The sequence below is a fragment of the Cucumis melo genome, chromosome 5 (genome assembly GCF_025177605.1).
Source record: "Cucumis melo cultivar AY chromosome 5, USDA_Cmelo_AY_1.0, whole genome shotgun sequence".
NCBI lineage: Eukaryota > Viridiplantae > Streptophyta > Magnoliopsida > Cucurbitales > Cucurbitaceae > Cucumis > Cucumis melo.
In genome coordinates, this window is record NC_066861.1 from 15,014,833 (window position 1) to 15,040,581 (window position 25,749).

At 32.6% G+C, this 25,749-nt stretch overlaps 1 protein-coding gene across 5 annotated transcripts; it reads right to left on the bottom strand.

Moving 5' to 3' along the window:
* Positions 1 to 8,137: 8,137 nt before the first annotated feature.
* Positions 8,138 to 25,200, bottom strand: LOC103485808 (probable disease resistance protein At4g27220). 5 transcript variants are annotated; one of them, XM_051084980.1, is made up of 10 exons: positions 25,031 to 25,198; positions 21,967 to 24,926; positions 13,935 to 14,459; positions 12,821 to 13,684; positions 12,644 to 12,748; positions 10,704 to 10,760; positions 9,968 to 10,069; positions 9,076 to 9,247; positions 8,800 to 8,989; positions 8,138 to 8,499 (listed from the first exon to the last, which is right to left on the bottom strand). In XM_051084980.1, the coding sequence occupies exons 2-5, from the start codon at positions 24,781 to 24,783 to the stop codon at positions 12,701 to 12,703; spliced, it is 4,254 nt and encodes a 1,417-aa protein (XP_050940937.1). In that variant the 5' UTR covers positions 24,784 to 24,926; positions 25,031 to 25,198; the 3' UTR covers positions 8,138 to 8,499; positions 8,800 to 8,989; positions 9,076 to 9,247; positions 9,968 to 10,069; positions 10,704 to 10,760; positions 12,644 to 12,700. The 5 variants fall into 5 exon arrangements, with proteins under 5 accessions (XP_050940937.1, XP_016899499.2, XP_008441734.2 ...); XM_017044010.2 differs by having other exon boundaries at positions 8,575 to 8,989; XM_008443512.3 differs by having other exon boundaries at positions 8,138 to 8,989; positions 9,076 to 9,235.
* Positions 25,201 to 25,749: the final 549 nt, after the last annotated feature.

Genomic DNA, 25,749 nt, shown 5'->3' on the forward strand with positions numbered 1-25,749 from the left:
TTAGTGAGCATAATAGCTCTATGATGGTTCGTGCTTGTCACAGACAGGCATCTTCACAATCTATCTATGATTGTATGGTTTAAAGTTTTAGATATAACTACAATCATTCGACACCAAAAGATATTGTATATCATATGCGAATGAATTATGGGGTAAGGGTTTAGTTATTATAAAGCATGGAGGGCAAAGAAATCTATTATGAAGTTGTTGGAAGAAGATGTCAATGATTCTTATGCCTTAATTCCCAAATTCTTTTTGAAGTTAAAAGAAATGAATCTAGTTTTCTTTTTTCTTTTCCATTTACTTTGGTATGTCATTTATCAATTTTAAAGTAATCACTTTATAATCTATTAGTTATTTGTTTACTTATTTACCTACCTTTTTTAAGATCATTTACTGAATATGAAATAGATTCAAATATTATTTTATATTGTTTCGTGTTTATGGGACGTTGGACGTATTGTAGACCAAATACTTCTGTTTTTGATGAGGCATTTTTAAAGTGTAAATTTTTTGGAACATTATTGACTACGTCAACGATGGATGGTAATAGTAAACTTGCTCCTCTTGCTTTCAGTATGTATATTCTAAAAATGATGTCTATTATACATAATTCTTTTAGAAGTTAAAGGTTCGCTTCGAACATCGAAAGGGATTAGTGATTGTTTTTTATAGGCATATAAGCATTGCAAGATCTTTTTTAAATGGGATTTCATTGGTTGAATATTATGTTTGTATCGAACATCTTTTAAACAATTTGAAGTTTTCATTCAAAGATTCTATAATAGACACAAATTTTAAACAATGTGAAAAATCTTATCCAATAGACGACCTTGAATTGAATATGAGATGGGTTGAGTTAATATACCTATCTATTAGAGATTAGGTTTGAGAAATGGGCCCATACATACTCTAAGAAAAGAAAATATCAAATGATGAGAACAAATATTTGTTAGAGTTTGAATTCAATGTTAAAAATGACAAGAATTTACTTGTTGTGTCACTCTTGGATTCAATATGAGAGTTACTCCAACAATGATTTTATTAAAGAAGTAAATTTTCACCTCTTTAAAAAGTATTTTTGACTAAATGAGTTGAAGGAGAAATAAGAAAGCTAGCTGATGTATCATGGAGCTTTACTGTAAATAATTGCTTTTTTATTTTTGGTTGATTGCTACTTGTTATCTTTAGTGATTGTCACCAGATTTCTATTAGATTGCTACATCATTCTGTTATATAGATTTTGCCGTAAGAAATTGTTTCTTACTTTTTTATATGTGATTTGTATTAGATTTGTGTCAAATTACTATTTGATTACTATATGGTTGTCATATTATATTGATAGTATTCAGCTTTATGAATTAGTATATGAGCTATTTTCTTTCATATGTCATAGCTTATATTACTTACTTTGATTTTATAGTATTTTTAGGTAACCTATCAATGAATTTGAATCCCAAGTTCTTGATGGAGATAAAACCTTTTTGTAGAAGTTGAACTGTAGAAGTTGGCCTGCGTAGGGTTTGGAAGAAATACTATGCCGTCATGCTCTTGTTGTTATTCGTACCTTGATTTAAATTCTTATTATATTTTATTAAGATATTATTTTGGTAGCACGTTGGTATTAACTTATAATTATGCAGTTCATCATGTTACTAACAATAATGAATGAAGTATTATAGCAGGGAATGACACTATATTGCCTCTAATTGTTAAACATCCAAGAGAAAGACCCTGAAAACAAAAGATCTCTTCAATTGATGAATTGAAAAAGCACAATGGAAAGAAAAACAAGTATCCTCATTGCAAGGATGTTGCTCATAATAAAAGAACATGCAAAAATTAACTTATTTGAATGATCATGTATAGTGGCATTTTATATTTTTTCTCATTTCAATAGAACAATGTTACTTTAGTAGGTTAAGTACAAAACATTGTATTTGTTGTAGTGGTTTTTTAGTATATCAAGCATGTTGCTATTATCCTTTGAGTGAAACTAAAATCTATGCAGTGTTATATATGCAAGTCAGGTACTCTTAAATACATTGACATTAGATGGCAATTATATATGGCTATTAGAAAAAAAATTTGATAAGCATAAGAAATTATTAAATAACAATATAACATTTTAGAAGACAATCTAGCAATCATACGACAATCACATGATAATCACGCACCAATAAAAAAAGTAATCACTTAATAAATAAACCGAAGCATGAAGGAAAGAAAAGTAGGTTTTTCCAAGTTCTTGATGCAAGCATTTTGGTTCTATAAAAGCAAACTTTTTGGTTTTATAAATGTAACTTATATTGAAATCTATTTTCCATCTTGAAACTTGTTTTCAAGTTCTTAATGCAAAATACAATTCTTATGTTGTCTTTCAAAATATTTCCATTTAGTCATCATATAGTAATAGAAAAGAAATTTATTAATAATCTCACTATTTGACAAGGAATGAAAATGCTAGATAATAAACAACTTAGGTAATTAAGAATTTTTCATTCCTTAATAGCAATGTAAGTACATCTATTTCGCTATCAACCTATGCGCTAATACCAAAGTCATTGACAAAATATTCCAACTGTCTAACATTATATGACAAAATATTGTTGAAGATACTATCAATAAGAAAACAAACACAAAAACTAGTCAACGAAGTCCTCGTTAACACCAAAGTCTACAAAGGGTTTTTTTGTTCCATTTTGGTTGTGAAATGTTCAAATCGAAAGAATGGGGTTCAAAAGTATTGCCGCTTGTATTTTGCATGTTTTTTTTTCAAAGATTTCTTAGTTGTCATGCCTTGCCCCAAGATTACTTTATGTGACCATATGGGTATGTGAGGCCCTGACCACGAACTACCGATGCGATGAAAGTTCTGCAATACAAACATTATGTGAAAAGACTCATAGAGTAATATGCGTTTTGCGGAAGGGTTATGCGATGGAACATCACTTCATGAAGGGGTTATGAGGCAAACAATTTGACAATTTGAGTTACTTCACTGAGAAGCAATAACGTCACCCTTGAGTCAGGAAGTCGATAATTGATTTGACTTGGCCACTCCAAATCCAAATTCATAATAAGGAATGGAAAAAGACACATGACGTTTTGGGATTGGACTACTTATCGCCGCCGACAAAGGCAATCATTCCAACATGGAACAATTCACCAAAGATACCTATAAATAGGGGAGTTCTTGTCATTTTTAAGCTTCTTTTTGCCCTGAGCTTACTTAAGAAGGAACTAAGGAAATATCCAAAGTTTTTAAAGACTCAAGAGTAGCTAATTTTCGGTAGGGATTGCAAGAAGTGCAAGAAAACTCTTGGCCGAGAAAGCTAGGCGGAATAGCTAGTTGATTATGATGGTGAGTGGTTCTTCTTTAAAATGTTTAAAAAATAAAAAGGTTTCCAATGTGCTTAAATCCTTAAAGATATTTTCACTGAAACCGTGAGATATATAATCTCTATTATGCTTTTCAAATACATGTGATTTATAAATGCATAAAATTTGATATGAATTGAAATGAAGAAATGAGATAAGCTTTGTACCTTATGCGATATACTACCTTATCCGTGTTGTGTGATCTAGGATAAGATGCTCTATTCTTGCTATGTGATATGGAATAGAATGCTCTATTCCTGTTATGTTCTGGAATAGAATGCCTTATTCAGCTATGTGATCTTAAATGAGATGTCTCATACTTGCTGTGTGTTCTAATATAGGATGCCCTATGCTTGCTGTGTGATCTGACTTTGGAAGACTTGTTAAGTGTAAGGGAATTGATGGTAGTTGTTAATGCGTTGAGACTTCTCCGCATAGTTGCAACTTGGTAAAAGAGTGTGGTAAACGCTTGAGCCAAGAAAATGGTACAAAGATGTAATTGAATATGCATAATGATTCTGTGAGATGAACATATAGTATGCGAGAGGTATACGACGCGATATAATTTGTGATTAATAATGAAAGGAAACGATTCTTGAGAGTGGCTACTACCATATATGCGACTAGGCGATCGCATCTCCATTTCATCTCATAGAGTGAATTGAAATGGGACGTGACAATGGAAGCATGGCCGCCTAGACTACGCGAATCTCTCCGCGATATAGCACATGGACACCTAGTAAGCAAAATAAACACAAACATCAAACTTAACGCGAGATGAGAACTAATTTTGAATAACAAGACTTCATTGATGCTTGATGAAAGAGTACATTTGAAACAAGCACTAGAGTTTCTCCGAACTGAAAATAGAGTCTAAAAAACAATAATCTTGATCATCTTGCCTAGGACACTTCATGTTATGTGAACTGTCAGAAAATACTAACAAGTTGATGCAATGCAATTATGGCACAACAGGCATTCAATTTGGCAAGTCTAACACTGGATGTTCTTCGCTACCTGGAAAAAAATAAAAATAAAACATTTGAAAGATCAAACAAATGTATCTAGTGAGAAGGGTTTTTCACCAACATAATTAATAAGTAAGTTTCGGCCATAACACATTGCAATTCATTTCGCAAAACCATGCAATAGAATAGTTATGCAGTTATGCGTTTCAATAGAAAAACTTGAGTTCAAATCAAATCATCGCAACGCATTAGACGATTAACACAATCCTATTCTCATTAATAAATATTTATAATTCATATGGAAATCATCTCCTTTAAAATCATTCATCATAAAACATGTTACATAGGACATGAATTTGCATAACGCATTATATAAATCATATCGCAGAATCATTCTGCATGTTTGATTACATCTTTGTACTCTCCTCAGCTCAAGCATTTGCCACACTCTTTTTCTGAGTTGCAACTAAGCAGAGTAATCTCAACGCAACAACAATTCTTCATCACACAAAAAGTATGAATCAAATATCACACAGCAAGAATATGACATCCTATTCCAAATCACACAGCAAGAATAAGACATCTCGCATTAAAATACACAAGTGTGAGGTAGCACATCGCGTAATGTACCAACTCATTTTCAAATTTAATTCATTTGTAAATCAATTACATTTTAAGAATTTAAGAACATAAGAGAAATCATGATTCAAGAATACAAATAGAAATATTTAAGGATTCAAATGCAATGGAAATTCTTTTAGTTTCAAAACATTTTAAGAAGAAATTACTCATAATCAATTAGCTTCCTCACCTAAGTCCTTAGTCGAAGCTCCCTTTCACTTTCTTACAAATTCTTGTAGAATTTGAGGTTGTATTAGCTTACTAAAAATCTTGGAAATTTTTTCAATTCTTTCTTAAGTAAGCCCAAGGTAAAATAGTTCTAAAAAATGGTTGGACTTCTCCTATTTATAAGTCTCTCCGGTGAGACTTTCCATGTTAGAATGATTGCTTATGCCCAATTGTGAGAATTACCAATATCAAAACATCAAATGTTACTACCACTTCTTATCCTTCAACTCAATTGGGCGGGAAAGTCAAATCAACTTACTAATTTCATAAGCTACTTCATAATGAAGGAATCTCATATCGCCTTCCAAACAATCACATAGTTCTTTCTCATCGCGTAGCTAAAAAGCAAAACAAAGTTACTTTGCAAACTTTCCAATCATCGGCTTTTGTCACACAACAATCTCATCGCATAGCCAATTCTTGTTGTGTGCAATCTTATTGTGTAATTCAGAACGCGATCAGATTGTCACATTAGTATATTTTTGTTTTTTCGCCATTTCCATACTAATAGCCTTGGGTGTTGGTTTCACCCTTCTTGGTTGTTCACATTCTACCAAAAAACTTTCTTATCTACATTTTGTTATTAACCACCTAAAAAAAAATAGAGAGACTTAAAAACAAATATAAAATAGTAATCAAAAAGTAATTAAAAAAAAGACAATCATAAGCATGAAGGAATGAAATTCCCAAAGCGGAAGCGTATAACGGCGTGCAAATGGAATTCAATTTGTAAAACCCAAAAAACAACAATTCAGAGAAAAAAAAAAACTAAAACCTAAGCATGCTTATGTGGAGGAAAAAGAAAAAAGAAACTAACCTTTGTGGAACCTCTAAGAAATCTTCTCCGAATTTTTCAAGAACACCACGAAATTTTTCTCGTTATTCTAAAGGAAAGAATCTAACAGAGAGTTGTGGAGCTTTTGTAATTTTGGTGAGTGAAAAGTTTGGGAGAGAATTTTTTTTCTTTTTGGAACATTTAGAACCAAGAGATGAGAATACGAATACAACGTAATTCTGTATATCTCAACCAACTTAAGAGATGGAGGGAAGTTATCAAAATAACTCCCTCACTCTCTCTACACGTAAAATATTTTATTAATTTTATATTATATCATATATAATATAAGCAATGGTTTAAATCTCTCATATAATTTATAGTGTTAATATGAATCAAATCCATATTAATTTAGCCTATAGTTTATTTATAAATCTTATTCATATTATTATTATTATTATTATTTGAATCATATTCAAATATTAACTTCTCTCATAAAAACTTTATATTATAATGTATCGATACATTATATTAATTGTATCATATACAATTTATTCCCTTTAATCAATTTGAACAATTCAAATTAAACCAAAATAAATTTGATTCTCATTTATCCTTATTAAGCTAACAAGGGAACCTTACGGGCTTACAAATTGAAGCTCCAATGATTAAACTCTTTAATTAAATTAATCTCTATTTATTAACTACCAGTCATTTCACTAAAGACTAATAGTTGCACTTTTCTCACTATAGATATACTTTTGTGTCCATTAGATATAACCAATCAATAGTGCAATGACTCTTCACAAATTGCTCGTAATTAAGTACAGTTAGGCCAAAAGTTACCGTTTTGCCCCTATAGTTACATCTAACTCCTTAAGTATCATTGATTCCTCTAATGAACAATAATTGTAGTCCCACTATAACTGAACTCCTCTCGGGCCAAGAGAGGGTGTGGCGCCACATTGTTCAAGCCCTGGAATCAACCCTTAAGAGAGTAATTTCTTTACTTACTTTATCTACAGACAAGGAGAGAATTCCTTCTTGTGTAGCTGTGTTCCCAACTCTCCAATCAGACGAATCCCCAAAATGGTACGCATATTGAATCAGCGACATAGGCCACTCTCACTCATGCAAATCAAAAGACCGCCTTTATAGGCAAAAGTTCACAACTCACTCAGAATTTAGGTTAAGTCACGTATGGTCATCCTGGTGAAATGTAGTCTCAACTAGTAACGGTGTTAATAAGAGAGATTATTCATTTCATGGTTCGGTCTTACACAAACTATTTGTATAAAATACCCCCACTCTAATATCTCGACATGAATGATCAGGACCAAATCATTTGTAGCATTTTAAAACAATTGTAACAACTACAATGTAGCCGTATTTGTAGTGTCACCAGAATAAGGTATCAAACCTTATCCATTTCGTAGTGTCACCAGAATAAGGTATCCAACCTTATCCATTCACTACAAACCATTTACATTATCACTTAAACATAATTCACTTGTATGTCTCCACATACAGTTTATGTTACAGAAGATAACCTTGTATGTTAGTTTATTGGTTGTGTGGGTTAATGCAACTAAATGTCAAATAAAATATTTTATTAGATAAATAAAATGTTTGTATAATATATACAATTACAAACTACAAAACCACGAGATTTAGGGTATCAATCCCAACAAAACAATCACATGATAATTATAAAATATTGTCACTGATTTCTTTCTTTTGTCATGTTTTATCTTCATTTTCTTACTGGGATTTGTCTTCTTCTAACTTGTTAATAAAACCGTCAAGTGTATTTATTCAAGTTTATTAGATGGTTAATATTAAAAGAACGTCGTTACCTTTTCTCTCTGTCATTCCTATTTTTTGTTCTCCACTTTCTTCATCGTTTCTGCCTCACATGCTATTTAAAAAATGTACAAATCATTATATCAATGAAAACATAAATCAAAATTATGTTTATTATTCAGCACTTACAATGCAATGGCCTACTATTGTTTTATCTTCCAAGTTTTCTTTTTCTTGAAGTTCTTGGACAAGCTATTATATACAAATTTAGAAAACATGAGATTGTAATTGAATGGAAACTCGATATCAAAAAATGCTATGTACAAAACGAGGATTTAATCAAATAGAAATCCAAATGCAATTAGATCGAAATCAAGTGGTAATCAAATGGTCATTAGACGGTGATCAATAAGATTAAAATCAGAAACTAGTTAATGTAATCACCTTGTTAATGTTGAATACATTATGGATAGAACATCCATCCAATTTTTCATGTTCTCCTTGTTCTATGTTTTCAACTACTTGTTCTTTTCCATGAACTTCTGGCACATCTTTTTGTCTTTCCAGATCTACTTCATCCTCTTTATTTCCTTCAGTTTTATCCTCATCAATTTGATTCTTTTCCACTTCACCTTCAACTCCTGCCACATCTTTTTCTCCTTTCGCAACTCCATCATCTTCTTTTCCTTCATCTTCTTCATCCTTTTCTTCTTGTTCAGAAAGCTAAGAAAGGTAAGCATTATTAATAAGTTAATATACATCAAATTGTTTTGATAATCAAATAATGAATATTACTACTTTGTCATTCAAACATTTGTTGTTCATCTCATCTCCTATTATTTGTAGGTTTGTTGTTGGAGATCTGTTCGGATGGAACAAGTCTTGCGATTGTTTCTCCATGTTTCTTGAAGTTAATTTTTCATTAATTGAATTAAACAATTAAAACAATGCAGCTACGTTGTTTGAAATTTCAATATTTTCCTCTCAAAGATTTCACATCCTCGTTCATTTTTCTTAGGCCACCTCAAATAGAATCATTTGCAACGGAGCTTTCATCCTCTTGATCTTTCAAAACTTCTTGCTCATCGTCCAGGCAGATCAACCCTTTGTATTTTCATCTTTCATCAATTACTTTCAATGGCTCATTTGCATAATATTGGAAGTAGTTTGATAGTCTTTCATCTCCAAAAGGATTTAGAGAGATCGTTTTAAACTGTATAAAAAGAAAACAAATGAATGAGACAGTATATTAAAAGGTAGTCACATGGCAATCATACAACAATCAGAAAGTAAACTTACATCACTCGCCTCAAAGATACGATCCTAGAGGTAGTTCCAACCAGACTTCTTTGTTGAAATCCATAGAAGCATTCTTGGCATTCCTCACTCACTTGAGTGACAACCCCAACGCCTTGCTCAGAAAGTTTTGGTATTATTTCGTACGCCCGACATAAAATAGCTTGAGGTAATCCTTGCAATGTACAATTTGGAACTTTAGTTTGAGAAATTATCCTAAAACATTTTACTGTCAAAGTAAAAGGAATCTACCCCTAGGGAAGGTTTTCAAAGTCTCATCATTCCCAATCATCTCAACATTTTTCCAATATACCTTGTTATGTTTTTTATTACAATTAAGAAAACAATCAAACATGTATCGTCATCTTTACATAAAGCAAAAAAGGTAATGATGTTATTGCTATCAATAACATCTAATTTGTTGAAGACTTTATCTATCAATTTTGGGAATATGTGACATCCAAAGCATATTGACAATCAAATATGTTTTACACCCTGTCGATTTCTTGGTTCTACAGATTTTGGGAATATGTGACATTCAAAGCCCAGTTATAAAACAAAAATCTCTCAAAATAAAGCGTGCTTTGTATCCTTCTAGATGGAACACTAATTGTTCATCATTACTACCTTTTTCAGATGGCCTACCTAATAGATGAACAAGTAGTTGTCCTTGAAACATTAGCCCAAAGTCTAGAAAATATCTAGCTAGGAGGTTCACTTCTAAACCTGTACTGTTGTTCTATTGTGAGTGTTTTTAGCAAATTTTCTTTAAATAGTAGTGAACTTTGAAACCATGAGGCTGAGTGTCCTCTTAAACCATATTGACAATTTATTAGTTGTAATAAATGAGTGTAACAACAATAATCAATTAATCATGTTATAATATGCTACTTACCTCATTACTTCCTTTGCTTTTTTATCTAGTCTTTTAGTAAACGTTTCCTCGATCTCAATCTTTCTCGGTTGTTTTTTGCTTTTCTCTTCTACCTTGGCCTTCCTATTTTATTTTTATTTTTTTGCAATAATAAAACAAAAACAAACAATTATTTGAAAATCATATGAAAATCAAAAGACTATCAAAGGATCATAAACGTACTTAAAAAACAAAAGCATTATTTTTTATCACAAATAACAATCAAGTGGTAATCAGATGGCATTCTCAATTATTTCTACAACAACTAGCACATGTTACTCAACTCTAAAACCCCAAATAGCAAGATGGTAATCCTAATCACCGAAATCGTACGACAAGAAAAGGGTAATCAGATGACAATCATCATACTTTTCTAGTCACTTCAACATCACAAAAAACTCATAGGCAATCATAATGCCTTCAAATCATTGAAACCATGGGGCGGTAGGATGCAATCTAAATGACTGAACAGAGAATGAGTCAATCACAATCTAAAGACTTAAATCACAAACAAAAATACATAAATTATGAAGAGATCACAAACAAAAATTAGACCACGACAAGAGTGAGATATGAGAAAACAAAAACTCCAACAATTGAACTTCACTTTCTAAATTATTAGCAATATCCATTTAGTTTTTAATCCATCAAACAAATACACTCTCTTTTAACTTGTATAGAACAAACAACGAAAATAATCAAGAAGTGAGAGAGATACCTCATTTTCAGAAGCGTATGAATAGAATTGGAAACGAAATACACCACAGATTACTTCCTGTCATGTTGTTGAAGAGAACAGAAGAAGAGAAACCATGAAGAAAAGAGAGGAAAGAAAGCCTAAAAAATTTGTGAAGCACAAACCGAAGTGCGCAAAATTGTTTAAAAAGATGGAGGTATTTTCGAATTTTCCATTTAAAGCCCATTAGCGAAATTGGGTTGGATTTTAAACTTTGTCATTTTTGCACAAAGGGAAATGGGTTGTAGACATGCCTAATTTTATTAATATCTTTTGCTAATGATGCAAGCAGCCCGTTTTTCTAAAAGGGCTGCCTTTGATAGTCATGAGTAAAAGTTATAAGAAACTTATATATTGTACAAAAAAAATGCTATCAAAAGTCTATTACAATAATTTTAGTAATTAAGAAAGACAAAAGGATCTTCTAATAGCTTGCGATAAAAGCTATAAACACTATCTTATAGCATTAAAAAAATGTTATTTTAAGTTAAAGATATCACATTATTTTAGCCATATAAGTATATAATGAACTTGCCTATCTCGAAAAATAAGTTTAAAAAACTAGGTCCACAACATAGACTTATTACTTTTGCAAAAATGCCATAAAAAAAAAAAAAAAAGCCTAACCCACGTTATACACCTAATATACCTTATCACCATTGATGCATATGTGATGCACTTGATACACTCGACGCACTTGATACACTCAATACACTGCCAATATACACTTAATGCACTACTGATATCCACTTTGATACACTTAATACATTTGTGATATATACTTGACACACATGACATACACCTTGATACACGTTTGATGCACACTTGATACACATTTGATATACACGCGATACACACTTGATGCACTTCATATACATTCGATATACCAAATATTTGGATTTATCATAAAAGATTTTGAAGTTTTGTTAAAGGATAGGATAAGGAAAAATATATATTTCTGTAAATAGATAAGCTACAAACACATACTATTATATCACGAACTAAAATAATTTACACCCAAACACAAAACTAAGATAACCAAATTATAGTAACTGAATCCTTACCCCAAACACCCCTTAAAAAAGTATTTCATGTTTTTAGCCCAAAAGTTGATAAAGATAAACTTATTTACAAAATTGTCACATTGCTTTATATTTACACGAATGCCCTTAGGCATATTTACTTGATTTCTATATAATTAAAAACCTTTAATATCATGTCATTTTCAACATTATGTATATAAATGTGTACCGGGTGTATCAGGTGTATAACGAGTGTATTAATTAAGTGTATTAAGTGTATATTAGGTGTATTAGGTTTATATCGAGTATATGCGTCGTGTGACTTGGATTGGACTTGTTTTTTTGTCATATGAAAAATGTGTAACAAGCTTTCAAATCCTAAACTAAAATTGCCACCAACTACAACTTTTAATATAGAATAGTCTTTAGAGAAAAACTACAAAAGGTTTTATAACAACATATTTAAGCTATACCTTCATATAATATTATAGCATCCAGTATACCTTTAGAAAATGATAATAAAAAGTCGAGGACAGTAAAAACCCTAAACCCTTAAAAAAAAGCTATAAAAGGTCTATTATAGTTTTTTTCATTAGCCATCGCATCCTTTTTTTTTTTTTTTTTTTTTTGTAGTGCACAGTAAATTTTTCAATATCATGTTGTAGTAATTTCATCAGTAAGCAGAAGTCTTTGATCACTTTTCCTTAAAGGATCCAATCAACCTAGTAACTCAATCCCAGCGATTATAACTTTTCTGAAACATTAGTATTAGCCTCCTTGACCATCAAATCCCAAATAAAAGAAAGGGGTGAATACTATACCATGAATTTGAACATGTGAAACCATTAATGTTTTTAACATAGCCATCAAACAAAAAACATAAGGGTTCAAGTGACTGACCTTGATTATGGATGATGGAATCTCATAAAGTAATTCTGAGACCATTATGAGTCTAGCTCATTCCTCAACATGTGAAGAAGGATCACATTGGTTGTCCTCCGAATTCTACGTAAAATAAATTCATAAGAAATCTTAGAATTTGACTACTTTTATTGGTTATTTGAAATAAACACTAACCTCTTCTTCAAACAAATATCGTAGGTTGGTATCGTAATGATCCTCCCAAACTTGTCGAATTGTAACATTGATATTTGACACATAAATCTCTTTTGAATCTTCAAGGATTGGACATATTTCAAAGGTTTCAGAATATAGTCCAATATTTTCCGTTAGCAAAAGTGGTGTGCTTACAATTCCAAGTGAGAAATCTCTCATTTCAGGGCAATTTTCAATAGCTAGTTCATCCAAGCATGGAAACCTAATGGTACATTTTCCAGAATGAAAACTTGTTAGTTTGAGCATATCTCTAAGATCTATCGAATCTAATCTATTGAATAGGATTTCGTCATTTTCTTCTTCTACTCCTTCCACAATCACAGTAGTCATCCTTTTGCATTCTCCTAAAACCAAAAGTCTAAGCTGCACCAAGGTTCTAGCAACTGAAGGATTTAGCAAATAGGTCATCTTGTGGCATTTTCGCACAGTTAGCCATGTCAAGTTTCTAAACGACATTGAAGATGGCACTGACATACTCAATATGCCACAACCTAATACATTTAACTCCATCAAATTTTGAACTATCGAGGAATTCTTTTGTAAGCCTCCACTCCACAGATACCTAAGCTTGGGTAGTTCGAATAAATTCAATCTTGAAAGCTTATATCTTTCATTTTGCCATTCTTCAACGTTATCCCACGATCTCTCAATTGGGAACACTTCTTCAAAGAAAGTTTTTCTCACTTCAAACACTTCAATGTTGTGTAATATTTGTACTATTCTCATCGGCAAGTGCGTCTGGCAATAGTCAAAAGAACCATATAACCTCAAGTGTTTAAGTCTGGAAAATAATTTTGAACCATCTCGAAATGGTATGATTTCATCCTGTGTACATCTAAAAATAGTAAAATATTTATCCAACATAAATTTTATCGATTGAAAGGGAAAACTAAGTCTACACAAAATAAGACGATCAAACAATATTTAATAATGTTCTCAAACTAGATGGTGGTAATTCATATATGATCATAGAAATCAGACGGCAGAAAAGACTAATTAATAATTCATGTCTTTGAAACAGCAGCAAATCACATTCTAATTAAGACAATAATAATATATTTCTCAAAATATTTACCTTTGAAGTCTCCATTTCTTCAAGTTCCAACATTTGTGTTGTCTTTTCTTTAAGTGGAATCTCTTTTAAATCTCTTAAATCTATAGTCAACATTTCTAGTTGACGAAGAACTTTCATTGGATATTCTATTTTAAGTTTTGGACATTGGCGAATGTCCAACTTTTCTATATTTTTAACCTTCGAAAGTTCGTAAAAATTATCCTCCCATATGTATTGGAGGTTTGGCAATTCAATCAACTCCAGGTGTCTCAAACTTGGGAGCAAATCAATGCTCTTCTTTGTACCTTTTGGCTCTTGCATTTCAAATACTCCTTCCAATAAATTACAATTCGTAATGATCAATAATTTAAGACATGTAAGTCTACTCATTATGTTGGAAGGAAACACTTTTTCAAGATTGTTACATTCACCAATCCATAGACTTTCGAGTTTGGAGAAGGAATTAGGAATCAGTATATTGTGGAATATCATCTTCAAGTTGTGAGCCTCATCAATTCGCAAACGCACCAAATTAGGAAGTGATACCTACAAATTCTTATACTCGATTAATATAGCTTGGAATAGTGATCACTATTGTTGGTATACATTATCAAAATAAAAGCATTATATGTAAATATAAAAGGAAAAATAATTCCATGGTTATTGATACAAATGAATGCGTCTGTATCATACCATATGAACTTCAAGAAAGATATCATGAATGAACCTAATATGCTATTCAAATTTGAAATAATAATAAAAAATTTGCATTAATTGAAGTTGAGTGAAATTAATCAAGCATGCAATTGATAAAATTTTAGCTGATTTTCTTATGAACTGATCACGTAATTGAGAATTGTTCGATTTTAGGGATTATTTCACCCTCAATTTTTGTAATACTCATACGTCCACTTTTTCCCTTTCAAGCATAACATTGATTGGATGAACATTTTAATTCTCAACAAAATCATTATTACATATTATTTAGAAATTTTTTATTTCGTTATATTTTTGTTTATTTTCACAAGTTGAGCACGTTATGTAACGAACATTGCATATATTGGTTGATTGAAGATAAAAAAGTCAAGCCAATTTTATCTTACTTCTCATCCCTATTATGGTATCAGAGAAACTTCTCTCTTCCAGCGCAGAGAAGAAGAGAGAATTTTCTTTCTCCCTCCCCTTCCTTTCTTCCTTGATTCCTAGGTGGCACCGGTTATTTAGTCTTCTTCTTCCAATATCTTTGATTCATCTCCCCAAAGTCCTTACTAGCAACATCACTTTTATACTTTGAATCTCATCCTAGTCTAGGAACAATTAACAGATGTGACAATTACGTCACATTGAATAGATCAATGATCCTTGCTCTCTCCATTTGCAACAAGTTAGGGGTTCATCGATGGAACAATTACCAAGCCGACTGGAGATCTCTACCTATTTGGATTCCCAACAACCACATCCTGATAGCATGGATCTTGAATTCTGTATCCAAGAACATCTCTTCAAGCATCATGTTTTCTGATTCGGCGCGTGCAATTTGGCTGGCTAGCTTTGAAAGAGCACTTTCAAAGAAAGAATGGGCCTCGCATCTTTCAACTGAAACAAACTTTAGCCACACTGAACCAAGATCAACACTCAGATACATATTTCTCAATGTTGAAAAACCTATGGGATGAGTATATCACATATAGACCTACCTGTATTTGTGGCAAATGTGAATGCAGTGGAGTAGAAGATCTTGAAAAGTTTAATCAATTTGAGTACCTCATGAGCTTCTTGTTGGGACTCAATGAGTTGTATGTTCATGCCCGATCACAAATATTGCTTATGGAGCATGCACCTATAATAAACAAAGTCATTGCTCTCATTGCCCAAGAAGAACAACAACGATCATTACCTATCTTGAATAATCCACCGTCTATTGGCCTTTCTGTTATTCAAACCGTTGCTGCAGCCAAGACTCAATCCACCGTGCAATCTCCTTCAAACTCTTCAAATTACCAAAAGAAAGAGAAGCCGGTTGCACTCATTGTGGAAAACTTGACCATACAGTTGATCGTTGTTACAAAGTTCATGGATTCCCTCCAGGTTACAAATCTAAAACAAGACAAAGATATCCACAACATAATTCAGCAACTCCTACAAATCCGGGTAATGATGTTCCTCAATCTTTTAATACAAAACTTGTTAATGTTGCTACTGTTAATGAGACTGTTGTTGGAACACCAAACACTCTTGAGCAATGTCATGAGATCCTAGCTATGCTCCAATCCATGTTAGCTGATGTGGAAACAGAATCAGAAGAAACCAACACATATCTTGCAAGTATTTGTCTGATAATATCTATATCTCTAGATTGGACTAATGTTGCTGTTCAAGGAACTGCTGTTTACTCAACCTCTGTAATCCCTACCTCAAAGAATACAGCCAAACTATGGTATTCCAGGCTTGGCTTTCAAGTATTTTACAAATGTTTAGAAACTTTGAAGAACATTTTAAATTTTGATTTGAATAAGCATGATGAGTCTTGTGTTGTTTTTCCTTTGACAAAACAAAAACGATGGTCCTTCACTTCACGATATCACATATCTACATCATCTTTTGATTTGATTCATGTTGATATCTGGGGTCCCCTTGCAACTACTTATGCTGGCTATAAATATTTGCTTTCTCTTGTAGATGACTGCACCCCAGTATACTTGGGTTTATATGTTGAAACGAAAATTTCCACAATTTTTCCAACTCATAGAAACTCAATTTAGAAAAACCATTAAGAAATTCAGGTCAAATAATGCACCAAAATTATCCTTTGAAGATTTCTTTAGCCAAAAGGGTGTTGCTAGACCAGTTTTCTTGTGTTGCTAGACCAGAACAGAACTCGGTGGTTGAGAGAAAACACCAGCATATACTGACTGTTGTAAGATCCTTATACTTCCAATCTAGGATTCCTCTCATGTTCTGGAGTGATTGTGTTAACAGTTGTTTACCTCATCAATCCTTCAGATGGGTTGAAATGGCAGACTTCTTATACTTACTCAATGGCAGCAGTCCCGATAATTCACTGCTTCGAAATTTTGGATGTCTTTGCTTTGCATCCAAACTAATCTCCAACAGACATAAGTTTTCTCCAAGAGCCACTCCGGCAATACTTTTAGGCTATCCTCCTAAATGGATACAAACTTTTTGACATTCATAGTCAAAAGATCTTTGCATCAAGATATGAAATTTTTCATGAAGTGTTTCCATTACATACAGTCACCCCTCAAAATGAACAGTTGGATTGCTTCTCAAACTTGCCCCTTCCCAAACCTATAGATACCTCCTTCACCATCCAATTCCTCCCCTACCTTGCCTGAAAATTCTCAACCTACAAACAACCCACCAGCACAAAATACAACCAATACACCAGTCACTGAACATCATACATCTGAACCTATCCCAAGTCCCACTTCAAATGGCCCCCCAGTTAGAAAGTCATCTCGAATTTCTAAACCCCCAACCTATCTCCAAAGTTACCATTGCAGCATAATACAAAACTCTCCACCTCCATCTTCATCAACCAAATACCCCCTAAAAAACCATATTTCTTATACCGATCTTTCACCTCAACATCATACCTTTACTCTAAACATTCCACACAATATGGACCTCAATATTACCACCAAGCCATTCCATATGATCATCGGAGGCAAGCATGAAGACAGAATTAGAGGCTATGGAGACTAATAACGCTTGGTCTATTGCACCACTCCTAATCAATAAACACTCTATTGGATGTAGATGGATTTACAAAATAAAACACAATGCTGATGGCTCAATAGAAAGGTATAAAGCTCAGTTGGTTGCAAAAAGATACACCCAACAAGAAAGCCTAGATTTTATTGAGACCTTTGCTCCTGTTGCAAAACATGTCCCTGTTTGAGTGTTACAATTAGCAGTATCTCACAATTGACCCCTTGTTCAACTTGACGTCAATAATGCCTTTCTCCATGGAGAACTATTTGAACTGTATCTGGACCTTCCTTTAGGGTATACAGCTAAGGATATGTACCAAGACAGGGGGAACATCCTATCTGCAAATTGCATAAGTCAATATACAGATTGAAGCAGGCATCCAGACAGTGATTTGCAAAGTTTTCTGACACATTAATAGCTCTCAGATTTCAGCAGTCGAAGGCAGATTATTCACTATTTGTTCGAGATTTTGATTCTGAGTCTCTGACTTCTTTGCTTTACTTGTATGTGTGGATGAGATAGTCATCACTGGAGCAAATGAGGCCTCTATCATACAATTAAAAAGTCTCCTAAATCAGCAATTCAAGTTGAAAGACTTGGGAGAACTCAAGTATTTCCTCGGAATTGAACTAGCAAGATCTTCTCAAGAAGTTTGCTTGTCTCAAAGACATTACACTTGGCAACTTTTAGAAGAAACTGGCCTTCTTGGCTCAAAACCTGAAGTAGTACCTATAGATCCTACCCTTAAACCGGGTAAAAACAGTAGTCAGCCCTTGAAAGACCCCTCTTCATATAGAAGACTGATCAGAAAATTACTTTATCTCACCATAACCAGACCTGGCATAAGCTTTACAGTCAATAAACTGAGTCAGTTTGTTTCTCAGCATTGTCAAAACCATCTTTCAGCTGCACATCACCTGGTAAAGTACTTGAAAAACACCCCAGGTCAAGGCATTATCAGTCGACCAATCACCAGTTTCGAACTGAAAGCTTTTGCAGATTCTGATTGGGCATCTTGTATTGATACTTGACGTTGAACAACATTGCATATTCTTGGCGATGCTCTAGTGTCATGGAAATCCAAGAGGCAGACTGTGGTATCTAGATCTTCTGCCCAAGGCAGAATACAGAGCTATCGCATTGACTTTTCCTGAACTAGTTTGGCTTCTATTCCTACTAAAAGATCTTCAAGTTCCATTGTTGTCAAAAACTTTGCTATTTTGTGATAATCAGGCAGCCATTCACATAGCTTCTAAGCGGGGCATTTCACGAACGTACGAAACACATTGATAATTATTCCATTTTTCTAAAATAAATGTAATATTATGTACAAATAGCACTTTAAAAATAAAAAATTATTTTGGTTGTCAAACCTAAAAACTGACTCAAGAGGAATAAATTGTAATTTTTTCTTTTTCATTTCCCACTTTTAACTTTTATGGTAATTTATTGACGGGAGAAGTATTTCTGGTAGCATCCAAAATGTGCTATTTTATTATTGTCATATTATCTATATACTATTATATATAGTTGTTCTTTATTGTAGTCTACATTAGGGTTTCTTAGTTGTTTGTGTATGTATGTGTGTGTATCTATATGTATAGCCTGATTGAATAATAAGATATTAATCTCCAAAAGTACAAAGTATCATTAAGTACCTTTAATCTTGGTCGTTTATAATATTTAGGGGCTTAAAAGTTTATATTTGTAGGATAGAGAGAAATTGACAATCTTCCCCTGGGCGAGATCAATTTTGCACCCTAAGATGCTCTTCACATAATGTTGAAAAAAAGGTTAGTGGTGGCGATGTGTGAGTTTCTAAATTTTGCCCTTCAGATTTTAAGTAATATCTTTTGATCAGAGTGACGCAAATGATCACTTGTTTTTTTCTTTTTTCCATCATTTATTTATCAATCTACAACATTAGATTTTAGCTTCTTTTCATATTTTTTCTATAATGAAATAAAACGATGTTGGGTTCTAGCTTTTCTATCACAATTCGAAGGTATGATTTATAGGTTTTCTAATTTAGAGGATTTTGGAGCAATCTTATATTTTTTGGAGTATTTTCATAATATGATCTTGTCGTGTACCTATCTTGATTAAATTGTTTGATGATTGTATTTTCTCATAAATATCTGACAAACTACTTGAGAATGTATAATTGAATGCTTTAGCCATTAACATATAATGTGTGACATGTTATTAACATTAGGGACCATGATGTACATTTAACTGTATAAAAATTTGTTTACGCATAACATATGTTTTCTAAGACTAAAACATTAATCTATTGGATGAGTTTATTTTCCAAACAATATCATCAACAATGTACTGTAAAATATCTGCCCTAGTTACAATAGCACTTAAAAAAAATTAGAGAAGTAGATTTATTAAATTTTACAACCTTACAAACAGAAAGAAAATTTTTTCTTTCTCTTTTTCCCTTAACTAGAATATCACGGTCTATCGTATGAGATAGATTATGATAGACTACTATCGGTATCTATTTGTATCATGATAGACACAAATAGTAATTTATCTTGATCTATAATAGTCTATCACATATAGATTGTTATACTTTACTATATTTCTAAATATTTTTAGGACTCTTTAATTGCGAATCACAATTCATGTTATTATATTTTTAAAAGACTGGGTTGATAGGAAAAAAGGAAAGAATTGATAGGAAGAAAGAGATGGATTGAGGCGGAGTAAGAAGGAATAAGGGGGATTAAACCTATTCCTTTCCCCTCCTTATTCCTTGCCCAAACGAGGAGTCCTTTCCTTTCCTTTTCCTCCCCAAACAGCCCATTTGAATTAAAGTTAATAAAATTAAAACAAAGAAAGATATATTATTAATGATACAGTCCATTTTCTTTCTTTTTTCTTTTCTTAAAAAGATTAATGGTACCCACTATTAGTTGAAATGTGATTGAAAAAAATACATAAAAATATTCAAATATGCATACGGAAAAAAAACGTTTTCCCACTGCAATTTTTATGCCATAATTGCAAATATGACGAAACTAATTTTGTCACCCATCAGGCCATATAATCATCCTTGATCTTTTTTTCTAAAGACGCAATATATATACTACTCTTTATTATTTTTATTCATCGAATAATTATGAAAACTTAATTTTTTGTCGTCATTTTTAAAACTTAAAATTAACTAAGTATTATTTCAAAACATTAAAAACACATGCACGCAATGCATGTGTTGCTATAATCAGTGGAAAATTTTATAGTAGGTGCATGCTTCTTTTTGTTCATAAATATTAGTGGATGTTATAAATAGTTAAAATATGCTTTGTTAGATTTGTGATATTGTTTTTATATATTTGGTTAGGACGGCTTTTGCTCTTTGAGCTGTTTAGAAGTTGTCTTCAAATTTGTCTCGGTGGTTTGTTGTCTCAAAGGTTGTTCTTCTTCTTGCTATTTCTGTATAATATTTCTTTTCTTATTTAAATTATTCTATAGCTCATTCTCTCTCGGATCTTTTCCCTTTTTTATGATTCATCTATTAATTTGGGAATTTCCCTTTTCATCTTATCGTTGTCTTATTTAAACCCAAAAAGTTCATGTGCTAGGATTGTATTACAAAATACCTACTGCATTACGTTGTATTAGGGAAGAAGGCTTTGTACTTCGGCTACGGTTGTATTGAGAATGAACTTTTCCATACTCTGGGGTAGACTGGGCTTTTATTGAACAAGAAGTGAGTTCTCAAAACTCATAGGGACCTTAAGTCCATACTTGGAAGGGAGTTCACAAGTTGAAGGAGAGATATTTTGAAGTGAGAGGAAGTCTCACATGTTAGGGGACTCTAAGTGTCATCGCACTAATCATGCTTATAAGAGCCCAAATTCAAAAGTCTCACATCTAGGGGAGCTCAGGTGATTAGTTCAGTTGCTCTATGTGTGTCAATATTTGTAAATAAGTACACCGTTGTAATTGCTTGATATTTATATCTTAGTAAATTATCTTTCATAGGCATACTACCCCAAATGTATGTTGTTGATCATCGATTTGGGTTACCAAATTTTGTGTGTTCATGTTTGATTTACTATATGTTAATTACTTTACAGTTGTCTCTGTCATTGCCTTAAAGGCATTTTGTGTGACATCTATCAAGTGTGCGGAACTACATCTTCAAAATTTCATGTTTAATGTAGCAAATAATAAATAATAAGGATAGAATGAAAAGTTTTTCATACTTCCATAAAACCATAAAATTTAGAGAGCTAAAAAAACAAAAAGTAATGAGAACTATGCCAATATTTCTAATATGTTATTTAAGTTTTAGAGAGCTCACCAATTCATTGAAAAATGAGTCAGTGTTTCTGCTTGTCTTGTCTGGTTGTAGATTATCAAGACATGATTGTCCGTGTTTCTCAATTTTAGAGAAAAAACTATGAAGTCTTGGTAAGTCCATTAGCGTTAAATACTTTAAACTCGCCAACTCAATTTTTTCGGTTGCCTTCTCATTTCCGACGATTGTTCTCATCATCGCACAACCAATGATTTTAATCTCCTCAAGATGGAACAGGTCATCCAAGATGGAGTAGTAAAAGAGACTTCTCAATTTATTACAACCTAACAACTTTATCACCTTCAACTTGTTTAATTGAGATCCTCTGACATGATCACAATGAAATATACTCTCCAAATTCTCCAAGTTGCTTAATTTTAAATACTCTAATTTAGACCAAACATTTTGGAAAGGATTCTTTTGCTCAAGGTTAAAATGTTGAAATTTTGAATTATCATAAATATAGAGTTTCTTCAAATGTAAAGTTTCATTTTCTTTTAACTCAAAAGGGAGGACCCTTGCACCAACTGATCCTACTAAATGCAATTCTTCAGACCTCTTTAACAACATGTTTATCCCATTATCAATGTCAGTTCCTGTTTCGGCCATCTTCAAGCACAAGACCCTTGAGATTTCCATTGACCAAAATCCACGAGGTGCACAACCAATGGTAATATCAAACTTTTCCAAATTCAACAATCTTGAAAACAACTGTTTTGGCATAGTATTTTCATCTTGAATCCACAATGTTAAAACACACAAGCGGACAAGGTGCTTGAGCTCTGAAAGACTAGCATTTTTTCTTCCTTCATTCAAATCTTCTCTTTCCCATCCATCAAACCCTCGCAAATACAACTCTTCTAAATTTTTCAAATTAAAGAGAACATTAGGTGGAATTACCTTTAATTTAGAACAATCTGATAAACCCAACACTTTCAATTGCGTCAATTGGCTTATCGACATAGGAATTTTTCTGATGTTTGATCCTCGAAAATTGAGAATTTCAAGGCTATTTAAGTGTCCAATCCTATCTATATTTCCCAATCTACACCTAAATAGATGCAATGCTTGAAGCTTCTCAAAAGAGTGAAATGTCGTCGTCTCGAGGGAAAATTCCATGTCAATTATTTCTACAATTTTGAGCTCCTTTGTCTCTTGAAAAAAGGTTTTGGACAACTCATATCTATCCAATAACAATGGTCCATGTAACACCAATAATTGAACTTTGGGTAACATTAACTTTTTCGGAGGGTTACACAATCCTTCAACATTTAAGTACACTACTGTATGATCACCTGACATTTCTTTTTCTGGCCATGATTCATCCAATCCTTTGGAAAAGCTTAGTGTACGAATATGATCGTCTTTTGAGGCAATTAGTATAGCTAGATCACGAATGAGATCATGCATTCTAACACACTCACCCAAACCATCAGTTGATTCTTTTAGAAGCAAAGAAGAAGATATGAGATCATCAACCAATTTTGTTATCCTATGTCGTGCTTGAGTCACAGTGTCAACACCATACAAAAAACCCATGCCCATAGCATATACATGCAAGTGTTCCACATTATTAATGATACAATCTTCTGGGAACATACTACATAGTAAAAGTAGTAATTTGGCCTCTTCACAATCTAATTGATCATAACTTAACTTAAGTGAAGAATACACTTTCTCATTCATTCCTCTAATATTCACTACCACAGGATTTTTTAATTGGGTTAAGGCATCTTTCCAAATCGACAAAGGTTTGTTTCTCAATGTCTTAGCAAGTGTAGTGATAGCAATGGGCAAACGTGCACATTCCCTTGCTATTTCAACAGCTATACTCCTCAAATCAGATGTTTCAACAATCTCACCACCCATTTTCTTGAATAATCTCCATGTCTCGTCTTCTTGTAAAACTTTTATCTCAAAAATCTCATCTGCACACATATCGTTAAAGAGTACACTAAAATCTCTAGAGGTAAATAGAATCTTGCATCCTAATTGATCTTCAATACTTGGAATTCCTATTGTTTCCAAGTCAATTTGCTTCCAAACATCATCAAGTACAATGAAGATCCTTCGTTCCATCTTCAACCTTTTCTGTAACATAAGAGCTCTTCCTTCTTCTGTTTCTTGATCAAATTTGAGTCCAAGTTTATCACCAAGTTGTCCTTGAATTCTCTTTATATCTGGTGTCTGACTAATGGTCGATGTGACCACTTCATCAAATAGCTTTCTCTCCATAGCTAATTTTGAAATCTCTTTCACTAACATTGTTTTGCCAACACCTCCCATCCCGTACACTCCAATTTTATGGACATTATCATCCATAAGTGCACCAATGATTTTGTCAATAGTTGGCTTTCTTGATTCAAAATTAACAAAATCTGAAGTCTTTGCCTTTGAACTCTCAAGCTCAACTTCTAAAAGAGCTACACGATAGGAGACTCTATCGAAATTTCCCTCATTTTTTATCTCAACAACCTCATCACCCAACTTCACAGTTTTCCTACTTAATTTGTGTCTTTGGACCAAATTCAAGCACAATCCATCCTGTTGAGCAAGATTGTTTAGTAATGTTTCAGATTTTTCAATGATGGAATCCGCCTTAGTCAACCAATTTTGAACACCAGATTCTATGTTTTCAGCATTTCTTCTCGCCTCGTTGACCTTATGAAGCACCGATTCTTTAAGGTACTTCAACGTTTCAACCCGACTCTTAAGGTTTTGAATATTTCGACGGATGAAGAATAGATAACTCAATTGACGACCAATGGGGTGTATAGTGTACTCCACAATTGCTCCAATGAAAGGAGAAATTATATCCATTGATCTTAATTAATAAGGAAACTCAATATAAATAAAAATATAGATATATATTAAAGCTGATAAAAGTGTGTAGCAAAGAGAGAGCCTGAAATTTGAAATTGAGGGAAATATTGAAGGAGCTGCGCTAAGAATCACAAACGCAACTGCAAGAACAAGAACAAGAAGAGGATAAGAAAATTAAAAGTGATTAAAATAGAAAAGAGAAAAAGTAAAAGATGAAAAGTTGCGAGGGGAGAAATGTATGGACCTGAGATTGTAACACAATTGGATCTTCGGCTGAAGCAAGATGGACTGAAGATAGTGGAAGTACAATAAATAATTGAACATTATAAATAAATATTATTATTAATTTAGTAGCAACAATTCTGAAGGGAGACAAGACATTGGGGAAAAGTTTGCCATTTTTTTAAGCCTGTGGCCCAGCACATAGATAAACGAGTACGTTGAATAAGGTTTGTTGAAAAGAACATACTAAATTGATGGGAAAATAAATAAATGTTGCGCAACCAAACCAAAAAGAAATGCAAATTGAGACATCAACCTAACCCTTTTGTAATAACAAAGGATAGACATCACCCTACCCTTCTCTAATAACAAAGGCTTTATTTTGGAATCTTAAAGGTTAATTTTCATAAATATAACAAATCGACCAAATATTTATAATTCGTATAACAAAATGAAAAAGTCCATGAAATTGACTACTTTTAAAAAATATTGCAGATTTGTTCTTCCTTTTTATCGACTTTCTTCTTGCATTTTTTTTCTTTTCATTGTCTTTTTCTCTTCTTCTGCAATTTTTTTAAATATTTTGTTGGCACCTCTTTTCCATCTTCTTTCTTCTACGATTTTTATTTTCCTTTCAATTCAAGACCGTGTACCAAATATTAAAGATCATTAAAAAAATCGTTCGATATTGAATAACCAAATTTAAACGATCATATAACAAAAATGTAACGCCCCAAGATT

Excerpts from the sequence above, each read along its gene's own strand:
- LOC103485808 (XM_008443512.3), bottom strand. The coding sequence starts at position 24,783 with ATGGATATAATTTCTCCTTTCATTGGAGCAATTGTGGAGTACACTATA. Across the intron at positions 14,460-21,966 it reads ACTCATTTTTCAATGAATTG|GTATCACTTCCTAATTTGGT; the intron begins GTGAGCTCTCTA and ends AAGAATTTGTAG. Across the intron at positions 13,685-13,934 it reads AAGAAATGGAGACTTCAAAG|GATGAAATCATACCATTTCG; the intron begins GTAAATATTTTG and ends AGATGTACACAG.